This window comes from Hippocampus bargibanti, linkage group LG06, assembly GCF_051943395.1.
Source record: "Hippocampus bargibanti isolate YZ-2025 linkage group LG06, ASM5194339v1, whole genome shotgun sequence".
NCBI classification, from domain to species: domain Eukaryota; kingdom Metazoa; phylum Chordata; class Actinopteri; order Syngnathiformes; family Syngnathidae; genus Hippocampus; species Hippocampus bargibanti.
In genome coordinates, this window is record NC_142739.1 from 13,321,840 (window position 1) to 13,336,583 (window position 14,744).

The 14,744-nt window shown below is 38.6% G+C and overlaps 1 protein-coding gene across 3 annotated transcripts; it reads left to right on the forward strand.

The window, feature by feature from the left end:
* The first annotated feature begins 45 nt into the window (after positions 1-45).
* Positions 46-14,578, forward strand: LOC148896550 (carboxypeptidase Q-like). Of its 3 annotated transcripts, none has more exons than XM_088999594.1 (11): positions 46-192; positions 562-694; positions 1,271-1,480; positions 1,600-1,713; positions 2,124-2,331; positions 2,417-2,624; positions 8,129-8,240; positions 9,278-9,369; positions 9,593-9,688; positions 9,888-9,993; positions 13,012-14,578. In XM_088999594.1, the coding sequence occupies exons 2-11, from the start codon at positions 562-564 to the stop codon at positions 13,170-13,172; spliced, it is 1,440 nt and encodes a 479-aa protein (XP_088855720.1). In that variant the 5' UTR covers positions 46-192; the 3' UTR covers positions 13,173-14,578. The 3 variants fall into 3 exon arrangements, with proteins under 3 accessions (XP_088855720.1, XP_088855719.1, XP_088855721.1); XM_088999593.1 differs by having other exon boundaries at positions 47-192; positions 1,597-1,713; XM_088999595.1 differs by lacking the exon at positions 13,012-14,578 and having other exon boundaries at positions 47-192; positions 1,597-1,713; positions 9,840-9,977.
* Positions 14,579-14,744: the final 166 nt, after the last annotated feature.

The following is a 14,744-nucleotide window of genomic DNA, read 5'->3' on the forward strand; positions in this document are numbered from 1 at the left end:
GAAGGTCTAAAAAAATGTACTACTTTTATTTTGGAGGCGCCTTAAGAGGAAGTTAAAAATCACACTGCGAGCTAAATCACGTCAAAACTTCAATGGGTAATAAACAACTCTTCTGTCGTCTTTTTTGTTACGCTGGTGACAGAAGCAGTCTACCGAAACACAAGCGACTGTTCTGCAGTCCTGGCATTCAGGGTTTGTGTTATTTTACTCTCATTGCATTTTTGAATCTGTAAATTTTCCTATTTGTTATCTTGTCCTCCATTCATTCGTTCAGTCTCGCAGACCTGACCTCGACGTGTATCATCGCAAAATTTAAATTTATGAAATTATTATTTTTATTAACAACTTGTTATCGAGTCGTTGCTTTATAACTTTCCTTGTCTTCTCAGTGAAAGTGAAACTAAAAACTAAATGTCAGTCAGACCAGGTTTTTCTTCCTGACATAATGTAAGTCTCATTAATGGAACTGAGAGCTTGTTAACATTGTTTTCCCCTACAAATCAGTGCACATATTTTACTTTGATAGCTAATATAGCATTGTGGCAAATCATCTTTGCTCAGATGGCACAGGATACTGGTAAACTGTCTCTCCACTTCTTCATCATTGTGGGTATTGTCATGCTGAAATCCTTGGATGGGAGACTTCAAGGCTCAAGAATGGTCAGATACGAATTCAACAGTACTGCTCGGAAAGGTACCACAGACCCACTTTTAAAAGTTGTCTATTTAATGATGCCTGTCGCAAGAATGTTATTTTCAAGACATACCTCAAGTAAAACAAAAACAATCGCACACTTTACCCACTCCATTTAGTGTATTATTGAGAGATGCTTATTTTAGGGGGATACCCATGCAAGTTGGAAACTGTAAATGACACTTCACATATATGATATATGAGTGATTCTGAAGAGGGCAATAAAGACATTTCATAGTTATGACTGTAAGCCAAATAAATGTTTGACTGCCTCATTGTACAGTGTTATTACATATACATGACAAATTGACTACTATTATTGAAATCTAAAGTCAAGGAAAACAGTTTCACTGTTGATTGATAACAAATATGCTTGAAATAAGTGTCAATATGCAGGCAATATGCACTGATGGTTAAAAAATACTCTAGAAACATGATTTGCTTTAGCGGGCCAGATCAAATTATGTGGCGGGCATTATCTCTTCCTCAAGCCTTTAGTTTGAAACGTGCTGCAAGGGAATCCCAATTGATTGTTTAAACCTGCAATTGTTGTGTGTGTCAATGTGCAACCTCAAGACATTGCCGCAGAGGTTGCAGGCTACGCAGATGTGGCCAAACGGATCATCGACTTGGCTGTGTTCGGAGCCGCACAGAACCGCTCTTACGCACGCCTTGCAGACTTTACCGACACCATTGGGAACCGCGTTAGTGGCTCTATTAACCTGGAAATGGCAATCAAATATATGTACAAAGCTATGATTCAGGATGGTTTGGACGTACATCTCGGTGAGTAAACCTTTGTAACTATTCATTCCCAAGTATGAACAGCACATGCCTGCAGGCACCCTTCTTTGCAGTCCTTTTAAAAATTGTTTGTCTCTGTCTTGGATCTTTGTCACCAGAAGCAGTAAAAATCCCACACTGGGTTAGAGGAAAGGAAACTGCAATGATGACATTGCCAAGGACCAAGAATCTGGCTATACTGGGCCTTGGGAGCAGTGTAGGGACGCCGCCTGAAGGTTAGTGACACTTCCTTAGGAAAGTGATTTTGATTTCTGAATTCTTTACTCAAATTGTGGCCTGCGCTCCTATTCATTGCTGAATTTGTGATTAAACATCCACTCGTCTTCGTTGTATCAAGAAAACATGACAACAGCAGACCGGGTTAACTGAACGCTGGCGCGTGTGGCTGCCGCTGCTCACCCGCAGAAAAAATATCTTGTGACTGTAAAGTGTCCTTGACAGTTTTGAAAGGCGCTTATGAATGAAATGTTTTGTTATTATTATTATTATAATAACAGGTTTAGTAGAGTTTTACTGTGATTTGCCGAGTCTCCACAGAGACCCTGCAAGATAGCCTTTTTAAAATGGAAAGATCTTTGACATTTTAAATGTGCTAATTTCCTTTATTTTCCATTCCTGGCTTCAGGCATTGAGGCAGAGGTGTTGGTTGTTGCATCTTTTGAGGAGCTGAAGCGCAGAGCCAACGAGGCCAATGGGAGGATTGTGGTCTTCAACCAGCCATTTGTCAGCTACGGTATGACAGTGGCCTACCGTGAATTTGGCGCCTCAGAGGCATCAAAATTTGGAGCCGTGGCCACACTCATCCGATCCATTACGCCTTTCTCAATTAACAGGTCTCCATCTGCCTGTAGCCACAGATATGCTATCTCTGTGATCAAGTATAAAACATTTTCGTGATCTTGGCCTCCACCGCTTTAGTCCTCACACAGGTTGGCAGGAGTACCAGGATGGTGTCAAGCACATCCCTACGGCATGCATCACCATTGAGGATGCCGAGTTGATGTGGCGTATCGCACAGAGGGGAGAGCGGATCACGATCAGACTCACAATGGCCGCCAAGACACTCCCAGATGCCAACTCCTTCAATACGGTGGCTGAGATCAAAGGCTGGCAGCATCCTGAGCAGGTAGCACCCACCTTCCGTCTGGCTCACATTATTTAAATGTGTACACATGCTTTCTTGCTTTCTATATGTTAAATCGACTTGGAAAGGTACATTCAAATGCTTATGTCACTTCAATAATTTATTCCCTCTGTTTGGTGGCCACACATGGGAGGAATTATATGAGATATATTATGTGAGATTTCCTGGCTCAGTATCAACTGTACTATTTATATCCCCATCGTTAACAAGAAACCATGAGATAAAATTCTGTTAATGCATGAAGTACAAACCAAAAATCCAATAAAATTGAGACCTTAAAGGACAACCGACGTCTCCGGACAAGTTGTGTCCATAATTTGTAAAATGGCTTCAAATGACTTCTACTGGGCATATTTTAATAAGATTCCACCGCATATAGCCATATTTTACGTTTTAAGACTCGCGATGAATATTCAGGAAATCTTGTTTTTGAGTTGGTGACGAGTCCGTACATGACGTCATGAAAGGACTGCCCCCTAACCGAAAAAAGACACATTGTAGCAGTCCTTCATCAACGTCAATGGATTTTGCTGTACATGTTTGGTCTGAGAACCATGTTGCACCCAAAAGCCGACAGAAGAGGGCATCCAAGCTCCATATAAGGAATTTATCAGCCTGTGGAAGCGGAGGTGGCCACTGGAGGTCGCCGTTTTTTGCCTTTTTTTTTTTTGGGTGAGAGATTTTCCCCCAATGTTGCCTCAAAATGGCACATATAATTCTTTAATCGATTGCAGATTTTGGACACTTTAAGTCATTTTTATCATTTTTATTGGTGTTTTGCATGTGAATAAAAATATCATACTGCGTGTTTTGGGTATTTTAGATGCTATAAAACGTTTTTCTGATGTCAGTTAAAAAACAAACAAGTGACGTCGGTTGCCCTTTAAAATGTAGCTTTTTTACTGGTTTTCAAACTAAATTCAACTAGATACATTACAAACAAACCAAAGCTATTTCTTTCATGATATTTCTTTAATTCGTGAATACAGGACACTACTCCAATTCTTGCTGCAGGAACTAAACCCCAAAGGTGCCTTTGTTGTGTTCATCATAATTTCCCATGGCTACTAAATAACTGGAACTACCCGAACAAATTCGGGAATGTCCCTGCACGTCACACTTTTCAATTCCCAAATAAATTCGGAATAGCTGTGAATGAGTTAATAAATAACTAGTTTTCTTATGTAAAGTAAAAAATAATAACTATTATTCAGTGGCGGTCCGTGCATTTCACACCTAGGCCTTCAGTGAAGTCCTGCTTAGTCCGACTTGAACAAATATCCTTCGTAATACCATAATTTATGACACAACGGCTGGAGATATCATTTACAAAAGCACACGCACGCAGTACTGGGCGTGGCATCACCTTAATCGTCTACAACACGGGCTATTTTCCGGAGCAATTACACATTGATAAATCTGCATCAGCAATTAGAACTTGTCACTATACGTGATACTGCAAACACTTAAAAATAAAAGGAAATTTAAAATAATTTGTCCACACAGTTTTATGAAGTCCACCAAGAATATGCAATCTGTAACAAAATTTTACGCAAAATTACAAAATGTCAGTTTAATATAAGAAAAACAACAAGACGTTCACAAAACGAACTATTTGTTGAAAATAAAAGTAAACAAATGTTTTTCATTTGTTCTTGAGAATAGGCTTACCTACATGCGACAGCCCTCTAGCTGGCCTTACTGTGCCAACTCGTGATCTGATTGGCTATCGCAACTGTATATCAACTACACGTGCCCGTTCATGTACAGCGCATAGACGCCCTCACTGTTGATTCTGAAGGCGTCGGTCAGATTTCATACACAAACTAGCTGAATTCTGATTGGATTAAAAACTCTGACCTAAAACTACAACACTGAAAGGAGCATAACCAAATGGATATAATATAACATCAAGAAAACAGTATGTACAATAATTATATATATATATATATATATATATATATATATATATATATATATATATATATATATATATATATATATATATATATATATATATATATATATATATAGGAAAAAAAAACTTTTTTAATGAAATTGACTTTTATTATAATTATGATAATGATGTCTGATTATGTTAGGCCAGCAGAGAAGGCCTTGCTGGCCCTGACGGCCCACCACTGCTATTATTTAGGTATTACCTGGGACAATTAAAAAATTTGGTTCCGACTTTAGCAAGCATGATGCTTGATTTGCTTTCAGGGGCCAAATAAAATGATTTGGAGGGCCAGATTTGGCCCCCGGGCCTTGACCTTAACACCTGTACTTCATGGAGACATGAATAGTGTGGTGATGAGCTTATTTAACTAACATATGAGTCCTACTATGCTAAAAAGTAACTTTTTGACGTGGTTTAGGTGCATTAAGTTTCCTCTGCATTTAAAAATAACATTTTCAATCATCTTTAAACAATGCACTCACCCCCAGCCAACAATGTCTAAAAATCTTTCATCCAAATAAGACCATAACACAGCTAATAATAAAAGTGCTCTTAAATATGTCATAATAATAATAATAATAATAATAATAATAATAATAATAATAATACATTACATTTTAAGGGCGTTTCAAAGCTCTCGAGGACACTTTAGTCACAGACAAACTAGCATGTTTATCTATCCAGATATTTTAAGGTGCATATTCCTGAATAAATCTCAGCTGGGATTTATTAAAAAGAACAACACTTTTATATTAACTGCTGTTAAAAGGCTATTTACAGCAATGTACGACAGCGGATTGTTAAACCAAATGTCGATGCACTTGTTCTGTAGCCACAAGGAGACATAAGCCAGTGTCGTCTTGTGCCGGTCCGAACCCCGGATAAATACAGAGGGTTGTGTCAGGAAGGGCATCGGACGTAAAAGCTTGGCCAAAACAAACATGGCAATCAAACATTTGAAGATGGAGGACACTGATTCGCTGTGGTGACGCCTTGAAGGGAAAAGCAGCAAAGAAAAGAAGAACTAAATAACTGGAACTCTTCTGAAAATATCAATCTAATTACTTCCATGTTAGCTCTCAGTCGTACAGGAGTGGTCCATCAATGAAAAGGTTTCTTCAGCTGTGTCGGACATTTCACTTCTTATCAAAGATGCTTCTTCAGTGAACTAAAGTCTTACTGGTAGTTTCGGCCCTATATATATATATATATATATATATATATATATATATATATATATATATATATATATATATATATATATATATATATATATATATATATATATATATATATATATATATATATATATATATATATATATATCCGGTCAACACGCGTCTGCGCCGGACTCTGCTATTATAGATCCCTGCGGCTCCACTGATTGTTCCTATTGTCCTGACTAACGACTGGCCAGATTGCCCCACTTGCTACGGTATCACCTCATCAGCATTACTAATCGGATGTTGCCTAAGCAGGCTGTTGTACGAACGATCCAAATTGAATCTCACACCACCAAAAACTACAAAGAGTTCTTTGGCAACACAAAATTCCTACTTATTTCAAACCGATAAACACTTTAAGGCAAAAATTAGTGCAGATGACGGCTGAAGAAACCTTTTCATCGACAATCTCATTACTGTATTAATCTATTTTCTACGGCAAAGAGATTTAATTTTACATGTAAATTAATATGCCAACAACAACAAAAGTTTACTCGACTAGGGGAAGTGGTCTGTGGTCCGGTATAAAATGTAGCCTTCATCATCATTTTATCATGTATCACATACAATGACTTGACCCAAATCTGTCCAAATCTTTTGAGACAGAATACCACCACACAGAGAAATATGAATAGATCTTGCAAAACCCACAAGCTGCTTCCATCCAAATCTCGAAATAAACTAACTCTGAATACATTTATATTCATAAAGGCAGATGTTTTGACACTACTTGTATTGTGCATGCTGAACCATGGCTAACAATAAAACATAACATCCAAATGCCACTTCAGAGCACAATGGATGATTCATTAATATTCTGTGGTTGTGAAATGGTTATCTGAGCTTTTATTCATTTATAGTATAGAGACAAGTAAATCCAAGTCCTGCTCAGTTTACAGTTAAAACCTCATACATGTTAATGATGACAAAAAGGCCAAAATGCTTGATTTGGGTTAAGTATAAAAAGAGGAAATGGAACATATGATATAATTGGATCATCTGTAGCTTTCGGGTTTCCCCATTTGCAGTTTCGCTGAATGATGTGGGTGTGATTCGAGGTTTTATGACTATCAGGATGAGGCTGAGTCACTCAGTCAATCATCTAACAAGATTTTTTTTTACCGTTTCTCTCTCTACTGCTTTCTGGAAATGGCTAAAAGTGTAACGTGTTTAAATATGCAGCTGGTGTATGATTTTAAATGACTTCTTTTTTCTTTATGTCATTGATGGTGCCATTGTACACTTGCCTGACTTGTGTGTGGGCGGCGTGGGATCATTTATTGCAAAGTGACAGTTTGAATGTGGGTGTGTGTGGTTGTTCATCTTTAAAAGTTTCACGTGACTGACTGGCAACCAGTTCAGGGTGTAGGCCGCCCTTATGCCAGAAGTCCGCTGGGATTGGCTCCAGCAACTCTCATGATATTCACAATCTCCCATGCCAACGTCTGACAACCATCTTGCGTTATCTCGAAATTTATACGCAACCATCAAAATGGTGTGACTCATTGAAGAGGGGGTGTCGAACTCAGGTCCGGGAAGGCCGTTGTCCTACATGTTTTCCAAATCACCCTGTTGCAACACACCTGATTAAAATGATCAAATCATCAGCAAGCTCTGAGGAAGCAGGACATTGAACCTGTTTGATGTTTTAATCAAACATTGAACAGCGGCCCTCTAGGAGAAATAATTGCTTTTTCTCGGGATTTCTCAATGCTGTAGTTTGTTTACAATTTCATTGAAAATACAATGAAATGAATTTTATTGGATTAAAATAAAAATGCCTTCCACAGTTGATATGCTGTGTCAGGTCGACTTGCTGCCTCAAAATGAATCTTAAAATTGATAATGTGTGTTTATCAAATAACCGATTTGATCATTGTGGGGTTACTAAAAGTTTATATTTAAACAACTAATTAAAACTGGAAGGAATTGTTTTAATTTGAATTATTAGCACTTTGTTACAGCCTCAGCTGTTGTTAAATTTATAGATCAACATGTATTGTATTGTATTATTTTATATAGGCAACAGCTTCATCTATTTTCTCTGAGATTCAATATTTAGTGTTTGTTGATTTTTTGATTATGAAACAAAGTCATTATTCCTATTTTTGTTGATTTTTCTCTAAAAGTGGTGCAATGTGTCAGGGTCATAGTCCACACTGTTTTTTTTGTGTGTCCACACATTGGCCTTCTCCTCCCACTGACAGGAATTCAGCGTCACATCACTGGAAGTAGTGTTTGTCACTGTTTTTTTTCTCCTCCCAACGAATGCACGGAATTTGATGTGTTTCACTTATCGCTAGGTTGTCCTATTGAGTGGTCACCTGGACAGTTGGGATGTGGGCCAGGGTGCCATGGATGATGGGGGTGGAGCCATGGTTTCCTGGGAAGCCCTGTCACTCATAAAACAACTAGGTGAGCCAAGCCAAACCATGAAAGACGTATGTAAACAAAGATGCGTAAATACAGTGATTCCTCAGCTTACAAACTTTATTGGTTCCCAGAAAGTGTGGGAAGGCAAAAAGTTCGTCCGCCAAACATTTATTTCCCCTAAGAAACAATTAAAAATGAGAGTAATCCATTCCCAGGTGCCCATAAAACATAATTTTTTACTAAATAAGCCTTAAAACGACACAAAATACACCTTATTTTACGTATGTGCTATTGTATTGTAATTCAAGAAATAAGCTGTACTGTATACTGAAGTCATTTTATTGACCTTTGTGATGGTCGTTGATGTAGTTGCTTCCTGATGATATCCGAGTGAAGTTGCCGTCCTTTCTCTGCGATAATACCCTCACTCACACGGTCCCCTGCTAGCTGCTTTTCGTTAATCTGAATCAACATCTTCTATTGCCTGAGACCGTTGCTTAGACAACACAGAAACACCCTTAGCCACACGTAGCAATGGTCGACTTAGCATAGTGGTACTGGGACGCTAAGTCACACAAACACACACCTGATTTGTGTTTTTCGATGATCTCCTTCTTCTGCTCTACCGTAATTTTCTTTCTTTCTTCGGTTTAACATTAGCCTGTGGTGGGGTCTTTCTCTGTGCCATAATAGCAAAAGTACTCCAGTCGATAGCAAACCACGTCTGTACTCAAAGGCGGTGTTATTATTATTATTATTATTATTATTATTATTATTAGTAGTAGTAGTATATTATATTTTACCACACTGCCATTAGATTTGGGACTTTGATTTTTGGTCTTTGTGCATTAAGGGGTAATTGTTTCCCTTGTGACTCATGAATAAATAGGTTACAAGTGACAATTATTAATGCTTTGTCCTTCATTCATGAATGAGGTAAATAATTTCAAGTACTAATCTCTCCAAGAAGAGTCTTATTAATAACGGACTGTAAGGTTAATGCATAAACATATGAGGACACGTTTGTTGTAAAATGGCACACAGTTATGTTCTTAACATGTATCCTCATTCATTTCCAGGTTTACGTCCGAGAAGGACGATGCGCACGGTGCTGTGGGCAGGTGAAGAGCAGGGTGGAGTTGGAGCGCAGCAGTACTACAATCTTCATAAGGTCTTACACATCGTTGCATTTCTGAATAGAAAAAAAGAAAAGCACTGCCTACACAATGAATGAGACCACAAATATTTTCTGCTGTGGCAATGTATGAAGGTCATTTCTCAAACCATTTTGAGTTCTCTGAAGTTTCGAAACTTAATTTCAAACCCGCATGTGCTCATTTTAAATGTTTAAACATTTATCACGTTGTAGTTTATTTTCTCCTTACAACTTTCAGGTGAATGTATCCAACTTCGATATGGTCATGGAGTCCGACCTGGGGACATTTAGCCCAGTGGCTCTCCAGTTTACTGGAAGCGTTGCAGCACAAAAGGTAAGATCTTTGCACAGGAATCACAGAAGCATTTTAATATACAGTGTACATTGTAATTCCGCATACCCTATAAGGCACTGACTGGGTGCTTTAAAAAAAGACTATGAAAAGCATAAATCTCTGTTTATTTCTATCTGCAAATTGTATTCAGTGGTAGCGTGAAGAGCTGAGGAGGCCATTACCATGTGTGCACCAACAGGTGATGGAGGAGGTGGTCAAACTGTTAGCTCCTCTCAATACCACAAAACTGGAGAGACATGGGGAGGGGACGGACATCTCTCCTTGGATGCAAGCCGGAGTACCAGGTCAGTTTAATCAGCAAGATGTTACCGACCACATGGGGAAATGGGAGGTCTTTTATTTCAATTGCTTTGAGGTGACGGAATATCACTACTCAATTATTTTCGAAAAAGCTATGGCTGGGGATTCACTTCTTCTGTTTCTTGTCTTATATTCAGCTATAAGATAGTGCCAATATTAGTGATGGGTTGATGAGGTTGCTATTGTGTTGTTTTAATGTAGAATGTATTAACTAGCTGGCTATCTTAATATCTATTTGAGTTTTTCCGAGTTGACTGAACGCTAGTGCGTGTGGCTGCCGCAGCTCACCCACAGAGAAACTTATCCTGTGACTGTAAAGTGAGCTTGAAAGTTTTGAAAGGCGCTAATAAATGAAATGTATTATTATTATTATTATTATTATTATTATTATTATTACTAAAATATCATTGAGCTAATAAGTGTAGTAATGTAAATGTTTTGTTATGTGAAAATGAGTGTGTTAAATGTCATGCTTGTGAACAGATGTTACTTATGAACTCGTCCTTGAGGCACAATGTTTTAAAAATCTTTTTAAAATATATATTTTATTTTAAAGGTTTACCAGTTTGGCAGGGGGGTATTTTTTACAACTTTTTTTACACAAATTTCTACGGTTCAGATTAACACACATACACACACACACACACACATGCACATGCGCGCGCACGCACACACACACACACACACACACACACACACACACACACACACACACACACACACACACACACACACACACACACACACACACAAAACTTAGTGACAACACAGTTTTACAGCAACGGAATATTATGGGCCGTAATTGACCCCACAAAGAAAAAAAAATGCTGAGTGACACTCAGTTTGAGACTTGGAAACAGTATTATTTTACATCTTTCAATGTCCCCTGTGATTGGCAAGCAGCCCGGGGTGTCTTCTATATTTCTCATCTAAAGTCAGTTGAGAAAGTTGAGTAGAAAATGTATATGTGTGTACTGGGATGACTATCAAAATCACCGATAATTCATTCTGACAGCTGATGCACGTTTTTATCCATTGCCAAAGGGGAGTTTAAAGTCATGGCTGATAAATCAAATAAATTCAAGAGAAAGGAGGACGGGGGTCCAAACTATACCATTTAATCAAAGAGGTGACAGTTACCTTGATGATACCATAACATTCCTTTTACACAGCCAAAACATGAAGAATTCTTGGCATAAATCATTTCATATCTGTAATTTCAATTGTCAACTGTTCTCTCTAATGCTAGTGAGTGTATCTTTGGGAGAGGCTGAAAGTCCCACTGCAAAAACATAGACACAAAAGAAACTGATGTTTCAACACCATTTGTACATAGCCTTCGCTTTTTCCCCTATTTCATCATACGCATGGATGTGGATGATGTGGCAATTTGATTATATGTTTGTAATCCACTCAAAATCACAATGCATTACCCTCAAAGTATGGACTTCAACTTGAGGACCCGGATAATTTGCTGTGATTCATGGCACCTTGAATTATGTTCTGTCCCAGAAAATTCGGAGTCAGAATGTTCGGACATTAGTTGATGACGTCATGCTGATGTGCACTTGCGTTCTGCAGCATGGTAGTGTTCTAAAACATGCTAGCAGGTCTACTTCTAAATGGCTTTTAAGAAAATGACGGTATTGGCGTGATCGGGTCAAAGTCCGGACTTTAATCTGTTTTTCTGGCATGACCCAGAAAAGGACATTCACCTTACCTCACTCATACTGAATCCAATCAATTCTGCAAGGAACAATGGGTCCATATATCTCCACAGAGATTTGAAAGGCTCATTGCCAGTTGAGAAAACGCTTGATTTCAGTTGTTTCTGCTGAGTGTGACGCAAGCAATGCACTTTTGCACACAGGACGATTTGGTTTTGAATAGATTTTTCCCCTTAATAAAGTCAACCTTTTACAGCAGTATTTTATGTTGGCTTGGATTACCTTTGTCTGAAATGTATATTTGTTTGATATATTCAACATTAAGTAGAGGAAACCCCCCAAAATATAAGAATTGATTCCAAAAATGCAGTGGCGGGCCATGCATGTCACTCCTAAGCCTTAAATCGTGCTAGTCTAAATCGATCAGCTGCGAGTGTGGTGTGATATTACACCTCCACGAGAGGATGCTGTTCGTCAGGAAATAACTTGTGACTTGAAGAAACCTAAGAAATACTGTCATTAAACTGTTTGAAATTTTACTATGAACGTGTGGATTCATGATAACCTCATAAAATTGCAATATTATTTGCTACTTTTGCTAGCTTCGGAGCTGTCTAACCTTTCTGAATGATGTCCATCTTGAAAATGGCTTTTACAGTATATCTGCAACCAAATCAATTTCTTCTCCTCCTTCAGCCATTGTGGATTGACAAAACTGCTTTTAAATCGACACAACAAAATATTTGCTTTTGCAGCTTGCTACAGATAAAGTGTGCTAGCTCTGGCCACTATGCTCTTATCACCAGCAGCTAGTGATACTATGATTGGCTACTGATTAGACAATCATAGTTTGTGAAAACTCTGACATTTCCAGCGCCTTCCTGCAGGCCTTGGGTTGCCAACTCAAACTCTGATTGGTTTAAGCAACAGTTTCATTGCCATTGATTTTTCTGCTCCAGTGCCCTAAGAACTGATTGTAAAGGCGTCCAGGTAGATTTCTGACCCTGGTGACAAATGCTGGCTGAAATGTGGATGGTTAAATGGTTAAATACAAAATACATGTGGAAGCAACACAACAAGGTAAACGTAGTGAAAGGAAGCTGAAAGACAATTTGTAATTATTTAATAAAAATTCACGGACAAAATATAATTAACATTAGTCTGTGATCCAGCAGAGAAGGCCTTGCAGGCCCTGACGGCCCACCGCTGCAAAAATGTAACAATTGGAAGAAGAGATCAATTCCATTTCACGGCATTATGGGTGGAGTAAATAGCTAGACGGGAAATTCACTTTTCAGTTCCCACTAACTCTTTTATGTGTTGCACGTCATCCAGGTGCCAGCCTCCACGTGGCCGACAGTCGATATTTTTGGTTCCACCACACAGAAGCTGATACCATGACAGTTCAGGACCCTCGAGATATGGACCTCTGCTCGGCTTTGTGGGCCGTAGTGGCTTATGTAGTAGCAGACCTCGAGGACATGCTGCCTCGGTAATTGTTAAGAGGAGGGAGCACGGGGATTCTCTGCAACTATGTCAGTGATATTGCAGTAGAGTATCAAGGTTTACCAAAAAGTCACATTACTCATAACGCGAGACCAAAATATGACAAGCATTTTTGGAAAGCGTTTTTTAAACCAAAATAGTTGTAGTTTTTCACGAGTTTTTATACATGTATTTTATTTCACATTTCCCTGTTTTTACAAATCAGGAGGGACATTTATTTAATCACCAGTTTTCCACATGTTCTGGAAGATGTTACAAATAATATTTAAGTGATTTACTATCGTAAATATTGCTTTGATCATTCATCACCGTTTTACTGTTTTCATGATTCCGTCCGTGTAGGGCAGTCCGGTGACGACTGGTTAGTATGTCTGACTCATAGTGACCAGGTGCAGGGTTCGATCCCGGCTCCGGCCTTCCCGTGTGGAGTTTGCATGTTCTCCCCGTACCTGTTTTTTTTTCTCAATGAACTGCTTTCATCCCACATTACAAAAATATGCATGGCAGGGTAATAGAACACTATAAATTGTCCCAAGGTATAAGTGTGAGTTTGAATGGTTAACAGTTCATCTTTGTGTGCCTTGCATTTGGCTGGCGACCGACCGGTTCAGGGTGCCCCCGCCTATCGCCAGATTACAGGGATAGTCCCAAGCACACACGCCTCATGACCATTGTGAGGATAATCGGATCAGATTTTGTGCAAGGAAAGCGATAAATTAGCTTTGACGGTGTGATCAGAATGATAAAAGATGAAAATGTTCACGGCATGAAGAAAGGTTTGCCAAGAATTCATAATTAGTAACATTTTTGGCTTGCCACGCAAGGCCGCATAAAAAACACAATTGCCCAATCTATTTCGAAGTCATCATTGCCTGAAATGTCAACCAGTGCAGACAAAAGTCCTTTTGGAAACTGAGTGTGCGCTGGATGTTGTTGTAACTTGTTGCAGGCCTAAAGTCACTTTTTGTCAATATCTGCTGAGCTCATGGCCTGATTCACCCACACGCACACGATTATGTGAGTTGAGAAACAGACTGGATGGTTCAGCACAATGAGTCACACGTGCGTGCTGACATGAGCCGCCGTAAGCCACATGAGGACAAAAAAAAACATATTAATCTGGTTCAGTTATTTTATATTTTATACATTTATGGTTTGATATGAACTTTTTTGACTCCTTGGTGCCAGTTCATTTGATTCAGATGACTATTGCTATTGAGAATGTAACTTGACTCGTTTCATATTAAAGCGATAATGCTGAAAACATAGAGGACGTGAGTTTTGCATACTATTAAGTCTACAACAGGAGTCAATGACTTGTGAAACTGAGAGGTACTTTCTGGGTACTGACTAAGGTGAATGGCTGTCGGGTTAATAAACACTTCTGAAAAAACAATGTGTCTGTTATTGATATCCTCTTTGATGTACAATACGGTGTGTGTGTGAGCGCAATCGTGTGTGCAAAGAGATAAATAGGATTTACTGTAATTTTAGAAATTCATGCGAGTGTTAATTTTTTCAAATTGTCACTTCTACAACATTCGATGATTCCGCGCAAATGT

Excerpts from the sequence above, each read along its gene's own strand:
- LOC148896550 (XM_088999593.1), top strand. The coding sequence starts at position 562 with ATGGCACAGGATACTGGTAAACTGTCTCTCCACTTCTTCATCATTGTG. Across the intron at positions 1,714-2,123 it reads TGTAGGGACGCCGCCTGAAG|GCATTGAGGCAGAGGTGTTG; the intron begins GTTAGTGACACT and ends TCCTGGCTTCAG. Across the intron at positions 9,689-9,887 it reads GAAGCGTTGCAGCACAAAAG|GTGATGGAGGAGGTGGTCAA; the intron begins GTAAGATCTTTG and ends GTGCACCAACAG.